The sequence below is a fragment of the Neoarius graeffei genome, chromosome 7 (assembly GCF_027579695.1).
Source record: "Neoarius graeffei isolate fNeoGra1 chromosome 7, fNeoGra1.pri, whole genome shotgun sequence".
Taxonomy (NCBI): Eukaryota; Metazoa; Chordata; class Actinopteri; order Siluriformes; family Ariidae; genus Neoarius; species Neoarius graeffei.
The window spans coordinates 59,001,506-59,011,911 of NC_083575.1; the positions used below are offsets into that span (position 1 = coordinate 59,001,506).

The following is a 10,406-nucleotide window of genomic DNA, read 5'->3' on the forward strand; positions in this document are numbered from 1 at the left end:
TACAATAAGAGGTCAAACTTTGTGTGAATAGAATAAAGTTTCATGCGGAAAAATGCACAGCAAGGTCAAAGCTCACCTCATTTCTGGGTGCCAGGTGATTTTCCATTGCTTTGTCTATTGTTTGCTTTTTCAGTGTCCTGCAATCCTACTTTTTCCATGACCATGTCAATCTTGGACATTGTGATGACTAGACTACTTTCCAATTCAGCCACTTGTTTAACCAACCTAAACAAGAGCAGTAATGGCTTTTAGAACAGGTGCAGCATGAATTTGTATTTTGTGACAATACAATAGAAAGAACACAATGCTGGAATCCTGCCTGAGCACGATGGTACAGTTAGCAGTGAGTGATGCAATAAAATTATTATAACTAATGACATTTCTACGATACACAGGATCACAATGTGTACAAGTTTGCTTATAACCTGGCAGCAATACAGCAGTGTTGCATTTAAAAAAAAAAAGTTAGTTTATAATCTAAACAATTTTGTAATGTATTCATAAAAATACTGATAAATATAATATTTAAAAAAGTGCAAAATTGGTGTTAGATTTTTTAGTCAATTTTTGTATTTATTAAAAATATGCAATTTTTTTTATATTTTAATAAAAAGTATCAAATAGTGGGGTGGTGCAGTGGCTAGCATTGTTGCCTCACAACAAGAAGGTTCTGGGTTCGAGCACAGTGGTTGGTTGGGTTCTTTCAGATAACAGTTTGCATGTTCTCCTCATGCTTGTGTGGGTTTCCTCTGGGCGCTCCAGTTTCCTCCCGCAGTCCAAAGATATGCAGATTAGTTCAATTGGATACTCTAAATTGCCTAAATTTTAGAGTATCCAAGTGAAGCGTGTATGTGTACCCACCACCAGATGAGCATTTGGGTCCCTCTGTTGTATAATCACCCCAGAGAATTCATGGAAGCTACAGTGGTGCTTGAAAGTTAGTGAACCCTTTAGAATTTTCTATATTTCTGCATAAATATGACCTAAAACATCATCAGATTTTCACACAAGTCCTAAAAGTAGATAAAGAGAACCCAGTTAAACAAATGAGACAAAAATATTATACTTGGTCATTTCTTTATTGAGGAAAATGATCCAATATTACATATCTGTGAGTGGCAAAAGTATGTGAATCTTTTGCTTTCAATATCTGGTGTGACCCCCTTGTGCAGCAATAACTGCAACTAAATGTCTCCGGTAACTGTTGATCAGTCCTGCACACCGGCTTGGAGGAATTTTAGCCCATTCCTCCATACAAAACAGCTTCAACTCTGGGATGTTGGTGGGTTTCCTCACATGAACTGTTCGCTTCAGGTCCTTCCACAACATTTTGATTGGATTAAGGTCAGGACTTTGACTTGGCCATTCCAAAACATTAACTTTATTCTTCTTTAACCATTCTTTGGTAGAACAACTTGTGTGCTTCGAGTCGTTGTCTTGGTGCATGACCCACCTTCTCTTGAGATTCAGTTCATGGACAGATGTCCTGATGTTTTCCTTTAGGATTCGCTGGTATAATTCAGAATTCATTGTTTCATCAATGATGGCAAGCCATCCTGGTCCAGATGCAGCAAAACAGGCCCAAACCAAGATACTACCACCACCATGTTTCACAGATGGGATAAGGTTCTTATGCTGGAATGCAGTGGTTTCATTTCTGCAAACATAATGCTTCTCATTTAAACCAAAATTCTATTTTGGTCTCATCCATCCACAGAACATTTTTCCAATAGCCTTCTGGCTTGTCCACGTGACCTTTAGCAAAGTGCAGACAAGCAGCAATGTTCTTTTTGGAGAGCAGTGGCTTTCTCCTTGCAACTCTGCCATGCAGACCATTGTTGTTCAGTGTTCTCCTGATGGTGGACTCATGAACCTTAACATTAGCCCATGTGAGAGAGGCCTTCAGTTGCTTAGAAGTTACCCTGGGGTCCTTTGTGACCTCACCGACTATTACACTCCTGCTCTTGGAGTGATCTTTGTTGGTCGACCACTCCTGGGGAGGGTAACAATGGTCTTGAATTTCCTCCATTTGTACACAATCTGTCTGACTGTGGATTGGTGGAGTCCAAACTCTTTAGAGATGGTTTTGTAACCTTTTCCAGCCTGATGAGCATCAATAACGATTTTTCTGAGGTCCTCAGAAATCTCCTTTGTTCGTGTCATGATACACTTCCACAAACGTGTTGTGAAGATCAGACTTTGATAGATCCCTGTTCTTTAAATAAAAGAGGGTGCCCACTCACACCTGATTGTCATCCCATTGATTGAAAACACCTGACTCTAATTTCACCTTCAAATTCACTGCTAATCCGAGAGGTTCACATACTTTTGCCACTCACAGATATGTAATATTGGATTTATTTTCTTCAATAGATAAATAACCAAGTATAATATTTTTGTCTCATTTGTTTAACTGGGTTCTCTTTGTTTTTAGGACTTGTGTGAAAATCTGATGTTGTTTTAGGTCATATTTATGCAGAAATATAGAAAATTCTAAAGGGTTCACAAACTTTCAAGCACCACTGTAGCTGATGGCTTCCTGATTCGTTGACCCTCAACTATGAGGATGGCAGCAGACAGACAGATTAGAAATGGTGCAAAACCATTTTTCTTTTCTCACACAAATACCCCTGATATTGATGCCCATGCAATAGTTTTCCTCAAAAACTTATCTTTAAAAGTGTGTGTGTGTGAAATGAAACACATCAGTTAAACACTCACATGTTATCATATACATTGTAAAGGTAATGAATATAATATATAAAGTAAATCCTGACACCAAACTAGCCATGTATCTTTTAAATGTAAATGTCTCTTTTCCAAAATTTCTTTTCCCAAGTCTATTTCCAACCTTAAAATTTGTAAAGAATTCAATATCCTGTCTCTATAAAAGATTACAGTATCCCTGATGTCTCGGAAAAGCCCACTGTGACAAAAGTTGTCACGATATTATGTTGCTCAGGCATAGGGACAATTACCTTATACTTTCATTTATTTTTTTTTTAAATCTTGTCCCTGACAGGTCTTTACAGTCTAATTTGCTTCCAGTGAGCAGTTTTGGTATTGTATTTTTATATTACTAGTTACAACTACAATTCTTTATTGCAAGTCATAGGTTTCCTTTATGATGTTTAAAGATGTGGAAATTATTCTGCAGCAAACTGATCCCCCCCCCCCCCCCCCAAAGATCCAGTGATTAGTGGGTGATGATATATACACACACACGTGCGTGCACAGCTTACATCTGAAACTGTTCCTGATTCACTGAGCTTGAGTTTGTCTTCTTGTTGTCTTCTGCTTTATTTCCATGTGTAAGATTACGAAGCTCTGCATTGAGTGCATTCTGGTAAAATAAAAATACATCTTTCACTTAGACATTGTAATGGTAAGACATGTTAGCAGAAGCATTAACATTTTAAGGAAAAACACTATATGTAGGGACAAAAGTTCCAAACCCTTTTTGACTCCAGCTCTTGTTTCATTCTCTCCTGCTCCTCACGGTCTAGAATCTGATTGCCATCCTGATCATATTTGGAGAAAGCTTCAGAGATATCATGATCATCATGACCCATTCTGCGTGGACAAGCAAGCAGCATTAACGTCTTTCATTCATTCATTCCTGGTTTGTTGGTAAATTAATAAAAATGTGACATACTCTTTTAGCGTTTCTCTGAAGTCCCTAAACTCCAAGTCTTTTGACCCGTCAAAAGCCTTCTGAACATCCGAGATCCTGTCCTTTTTGAATTTCAGCTTCATCACGGTCTGAAATTAAGTGTTAAGTGAAGTCATTCATACAGTATACATGTATTTATCTTGTTTTACTATAAAACATTATTATTATTATTATTTTAAAGCTAGCATCACCTGCTTGAAAAGATCTGTAATATGGAGGTCATCGTTGTTCGAGGCGAGCTCCTCTTTGACCTCAGAATATGTATCATTGATGATGGCCAGAAACATGTTCTGTTCAGTGAACAAAATCCATGTTGGTTGGGAGAAAGTCATGCTTGTGATTTGTTTGATCTGACATTCGTATTCAAGATTAGAGGGCTTACCAGTAACACAAAGAAGACAAAGAACACATAAGTGAAAAAATATATCGGCCCCAGGATTCTGTTTGCTTTTTCAATGCCGTTGTAGTCAAAGTCTCCAAGGATGATCCGAAACTGGGTGAAACTGCAGCAGAACATTGGAACTTTATGTATTTGTGTATTGCTATATAATTTCTGAAGTTATTTAAGTCTGTATTAACAACTCTGACTACACTATCAGCTATGAAACAAAGTACTTACATGCATTTTTGAAATGTGCTGAATGACTCAACCTGAGTACCAAACAGAAGATATCCCAGCTGAGCATAGGCAAAGAACACAATGAAAAACATAACAGCAAACCCCATGATGTCTGTGGCACAGCGCGCCAGTGTGGAGGACAGCTGTGTCATTGTCTTATTGAAACTGATGTATTTGAATATCTGCAGGGATGAAGTGCACCACAGGATCACAGTTAGTTGCAACTGTTATGCATTAGATTTTGATGAAGTGTGTTATGTGCAGTTTAAAAACTGTGATCAGGTTTTACCTTGATCCAAGCAAAAAACAAGTTTACGGCATTCATGTTATTGTACTGAGTTTGCCAAAATGCCAGAAATTCAAAATCTGCATAGATGCTAGGGTCTTTTAGTAAGCTTCCAAGCAGTTTGTTTACTTTCATAGTCCGGAATACATTGAAGACGATTGCGACAACAGCAAGCTGTGGGGGAAAGAAAACCCCATAAATCATTCTACTAGCCCATTTTTAAAAGAAAAAGTAGGGGTAGTATGATTAACTAATATAACTATATATAATTTGCCATGAAAAACCTTCATCTTACCAGTAACACTACCACATCCAGAATGTTCCAGATACTGGTGAAGTATGAGCACTTGTGTATACGGACCTCCAGTATCTCTTCCACAATGTAGTAAAGGATGAAAACGCAGAAGACCATCTCACAGCCAATGATAAAGTAATCCCATGAGTTAATGTACCGAATCAGCTTAACTGTTCGGATCTGGTATGAAGGTATTGCTCCACCAGTGGCAGGGAACTCAACCACCAACCTGAGAAACAGAGAGATATCACTTCATCATGTCAACAAGACATTCATGCTGAATGACTGCATAATGCAATAATCTGTGTATATTATGCAATATTTCATACCTTATAACACAGAAGAGATTGATGTTGGCATTATATGTGGAAAAATCAATGAAAACTGCCCTAGTTCCATGGTCTAGCCACAGGTATTCTTTGAGTTGTGCCAGGATAGCAACACTTTTGTTTTTGGTCAAGCCAAGGTCCTGATAGTATCCTGCTCCACTGTATGTGGCCAACAAACCCCAGTGGGTTGACCCTTTCATTTCAGTTTCTGTGTGGTATGTCCAACTGAAGGAAATAAAATCACAGCATTTAGTGAATTCTGAGCAATATGAAATGATGCCAACTGGCTTACCCAGTAGCTGTCTAATGTAAAACTAGAGCAGCAGCTTATAAATATACAAGTTTAGTCCAAATGACTTCACAGACAGCTAGTAGGATAGTTGTACCTATCGTTGGCTTGGAAACAGTGTGAGAATTGCTTACTGTTTATTTCAGAACGAATTCAACTACTGTTAATCTACTGTTAAGCAATCAAGTGTACAGTCAAGTGATGTAGTGAATAGGTATGAGGTTTCACTCACGCTGATCCATTGACAAGTCCAAATGCACCGTCATCTTCTTTCTTCTCACTGTACACATCAAAGCAGTGAGTGATTTCAGTACGAAAGTCTTTGGGCACATGGCACGAACTATTTTTGACTTTTATCTGTCGCATACGTGGGACTCCCACGAGCATGTTCTCGTAGTAAATGAAGGAGTGTGACCCAGTGTCAAGAGGCTGGTCATTGTACCATGTGGTCCAGTAAAGGCCATCAATCAGTGGACCTTCTGCATACTAAGGACATGAAAACAAAAAGGGTTTTGATGAATTTGTTGTGAAATCTTGTACTCTTAGACAGGGTTCATCAGTAAACTCCATTCATTTAATGCTCTAAACAAATCTAATTTGCTTATCACAAACTGACCTAGTAATGTCCAGTTTTGACTGGATTATATATTACTATATATTATTTTCCTATTTTTAAAGTTTCTGAATGTCGTTATTTTGAAACACTGTTCTTTCAAAGTTATGCTTAAGGATATGATCTGCATGGTTTGTGGAAGAACTTCAGTGGCTTGCACAGAGCCCTAACCTCAACCCCATTAAACCCCTTTGGAATGAAATATAATGTTGATTGCGTCCCAGACCTTCATATCAAACATCAGTGTCTGACATCACTAATGCCCTTTTGGCTGAATATACACATTACATTATGTGACCTTATATCATTAAAAGAGGCAGAATCAAATTCTGCTTTTCATGAAAATTTTACTACTACGGTATACGTATATATATATATATATATATACACACACAAATACCAATCAATCAAAAGTTTGGACGCACCTTCTAATTCAATGTTTTTTCTTTATTTTTATTAATTAAAAGACACTTTGTCTTAAAGTAATGATGGATGTCGTTTCTCTTTACTTAGTTGAGCGGTTCTTCACATAATATGGATTACTGCAGTTGTGAAATTGGGATCCATCCATCCATCATCTGTAGCCGCTTATCCTGTTCTACAGGGTCGCAGGTGAAATTGGGATATTTACTATATTTTTATTATTTACTGTTTGATTTCAAATGCATTAAGAAGGCATTAAATTACACTAATTAACTTTTGATGAGGCACCTGTTAACTGAAAAACATTCCAGGTGACTACCTCATGAAGCTGGTTAAGATAATGCGAAGAGTGTACAAAGCGTCATCAAGGTAAACGGTGGCTCCTCTGAAGAATCTAAAATATGAATCATTTTATCTCATCTCATCTCATCTCATTATCTCTAGCCGCTTTATCCTGTTCTACAGGGTTGCAGGCAAGCTGGAGCCTATCCCAGCTGACTACGGGCGAAAGGCGGGGTACACCCTGGACAAGTCGCCAGGTCATCACAGGGCTTATATAATTCGTCATTTTAATTTGTGGTTATTTTTAAATCATATTGACCTGGTTAACTGGGGTTAGGTAATGATTGTTGTTGTTGTTGTTGTTGTTGAAAGAAGAAGAAATGAAAGTATGCAATAGGATAATAAGGGACTACTCACTGTCCAAAAATTTTCCATGCTGTCAATAGATTCAAATGAATTCACAAACAAATCATTCATAACTTTAGTGTAGTAGTAGGTGGTTGAGCTGGTCATGCCATAGGTCACTGAAAGGTAACATAATTATTAATAATCAGTTTCACCACCATCATACTATCTGTATTATTCACTCTAACACGCGCACACACACACACACACACACACACGATCCATGATAGTTGCATTTTCAGTCAAGAATCGTTCTTTTGCTATGGATACATCATAAAATCTAAAGACCTCAATTAGGGGAGGGTGATTTGTTTGAGGAATGAGGGCACAGTAGGACACAAATAGCTCCCTTAAACAATGTACATCCAACTATACAAAGACTAAATGGCTTGGTTTGGGCTCTTATCAGTAGAAGACAGCAGAGCCCAGCATGTATTCCTTTCAGCATTAATGTTTCCTCTAGACAATGGTCTGTATAAACCAGGGGTGGGGTTGACATTTTATAATGGGCACTTAGGCTGAGGTTGATCACTGGAGATAATAGGACAAAGTAATAGAATAAACCAAGGGATAAGTACAAACATTGGTCACTAAACAGGTTGACGATTCCAATGACGTTCTTGAATTATTCCCCATTGCATTTATGTACCTTATTGCATCAATATTCCCTGTTCATAAGACAGACATAACAAATCATAACAATCCCGTTAAAACCTCTGAAACAGGTAATACCTGAGGTAAACCTAAATATTCTGAAATGTAATACACCTTAAGGGTTTATGAGAATTTTTCAGCTGTGTAACAATCCATGCTAAAACATATATGGTAACTGCTGTGAAAAATATTCAAAACCTTCATACTTACATAAACACATGTCCACTAGAAACAGAATGTAGACAAATAACTCTCTAAGAGTTGTTTTGAGCAGGAGCTCTTGATTTTTTGATGTGTCCTCCATCATTGTCGTTCCCCATAGTCCTACCAAATCAGAATTAGATTTTTTTTTGTTCAAGCAAATTGTATTTGTTCATTTGTCTTCAAAAATTATTGTTTCCTACAGTACAGCAAATTGATAATTCAACACAACTTCAAATATTTTCAGTCATCTATAATATTGAAAAGTGAAAATGGATTTTAAAATGGTACCTTTTCAGAGAATGCTTTTCAGAAGTACAGTGTATTAAAGCACAAAACACAAAACAGATTAGACAACAGATTGTCTGCGCACATTTACCTTTAATTCCTCGTAGGAAAGCAGAGCAGCATCCAGATTTCTTCTTCTCCGGCTGCTGATTTAGCACCATGGTCTCAGCCTGGTAGGAGTTAGATGCACCAAATTGGGGTGAAATGTTGTAGACAGTGCTGACGGAGTGCCCTACCAGTGGAGGGGTACCACAGTATGCCTGGTTCACCCACCCTTGTTTCCCTACACTCTCTAATTCACACTCTACCTGATTGCTCAGGTGGCTCTCTGTTCTGCTGTTTACATATTGCATGCTGGTTACTGATGTGCTGCCAGTTGATATGTTGTTTACTGAGATTCTCTGTCTAAGTCAGTAGTTTTCATAGATATGAGAAGAGGTCTGTTGTTTGGAGAGAGGTACCACCTGTTTTTATAGCCTTCTCCCTCGACAGCAGTCAGAGAAGATGCTATTGGTTTTGAAAGGGGAGGCCGAATTCTATTGTTCGTTGAAACAAAAAAAGGTCCATTGACAAAACTGAGACATCCAGGATGGTTTTTTTTTGTAATGTGATGTAGAATAACACAAAAACACTACAATAGCTTGATATAATAGTATGGAGCAAACAGTGAAAATGTAGATGGCTAGTTGCATCTGTGTCTTAGTACAAACAACCCCCCCCCCCCCCCCCCCCCCCAAAAAAAAAAAAAACACATAGAACATTAATTGTCCAGGAAAAAGAAAAAAGAATTGTACATCTGCCTAATACATTTTGCCCAGCAGTTGTTAATGAAGCATTTAACTTCGTGTTTTCCTTTTAGCACTGTCAAAGTGAAGCATTAAGACATAACCACTGGCTCCCAATGACAAGACAATAAATATCAAGCTGAATGCATTATACAGAAACAGTATGTGTGTAGCCAACTGATTGTAATTCCATCTACTCCACCAATAATAGCAAACTCCTGTTCATGAAAATCTGTGAAGGATGTATCTGACCAATAGACTGATGCTAACAAACAGCATATGTATATTTATATGGCAAGCATTTTTGTACATATTCATATTACATACAACACAATAAAACAGCTGAAGTTGTCTTAATCATGAAACAAATAATCGTTATTTTGCCCAGGAAACACTGTTTTAGCCATGTTTAATGCAGGGGCGATTCTAGCATCTGATCTTTGGGGGTGCTTAGCCCCCAGAGCTGACAGAGGCACCTGGCTTGAACGACAGTGTTTCCACGTTTATTCCGCATTTAGACTAGACTTAACTAGACAAGAAGACTAGACTAGACAAGACTAGACTTATGCAATGTTTTAACAGAAGCTGACCCAATAAACTATGATATCTACACATTTACAACCACTGACACAGATATTTAGGTTATATTTTTAACTAAACAAGACCTACTACTACATTTGTAATGTTGGAGCTATTCATTTAGAACAATGGTAATTGTTAATTAATGTGTTATTGTGTATTGTGTAATAATAGTGTGTATTATTATGATTTTATATTAGTTTACATTAGTTTATATTTTTTGTTATATTTGTTATATTTTGGTAGTGTTCTTTTGAAAATGTAGGCTATATCCAAACCACACTCACTGTCCTCCCAGACAATGACCAGGGTTTGGATTTGTGAATGATAAGCAAACGTAAACGCTATGTTACATTAAATAAAATTGACTAACACACGGTGGTCTAGCACCGTAGCACTTGTACAGCTCTGCACAAAAGTATCTCGATATCATATCGAGATACTTTTGATCAGGGGTCACCAAACTTTTTTCTCTGGGGGCCACATTGTCGTTCCTGACTGTGATGGGGGCCGGGGTCGGGTCAGCTATATCACATAGAATTGTATAACCCAGACAAATATGACCACCAGCAGGCCTCATTGTGTAGTAGAGATTACTAGCCTGGCACGGCCATCCCCACTACTGTATCCATACTACTATATCAACACTTGATTCCTGGCACATATTTGTTTATCTTTACTAGTG

The 10,406-nt window shown here is 37.7% G+C and overlaps 1 protein-coding gene across 1 annotated transcript; it reads right to left on the bottom strand.

Annotated features, from left to right (window-relative positions):
- Positions 1–77: 77 nt before the first annotated feature.
- pkd2l1 (polycystic kidney disease 2-like 1) lies at positions 78–8,753 on the bottom strand. The gene is made up of 14 exons (XM_060926087.1): positions 8,449–8,753; positions 8,079–8,192; positions 7,227–7,333; positions 5,724–5,977; positions 5,203–5,427; positions 4,874–5,102; positions 4,582–4,752; positions 4,293–4,474; positions 4,056–4,176; positions 3,865–3,963; positions 3,656–3,762; positions 3,456–3,573; positions 3,243–3,343; positions 78–225 (listed from the first exon to the last, which is right to left on the bottom strand). The coding sequence occupies exons 1-14, from the start codon at positions 8,708–8,710 to the stop codon at positions 78–80; spliced, it is 2,238 nt and encodes a 745-aa protein (XP_060782070.1). The 5' UTR covers positions 8,711–8,753.
- Positions 8,754–10,406: the final 1,653 nt, after the last annotated feature.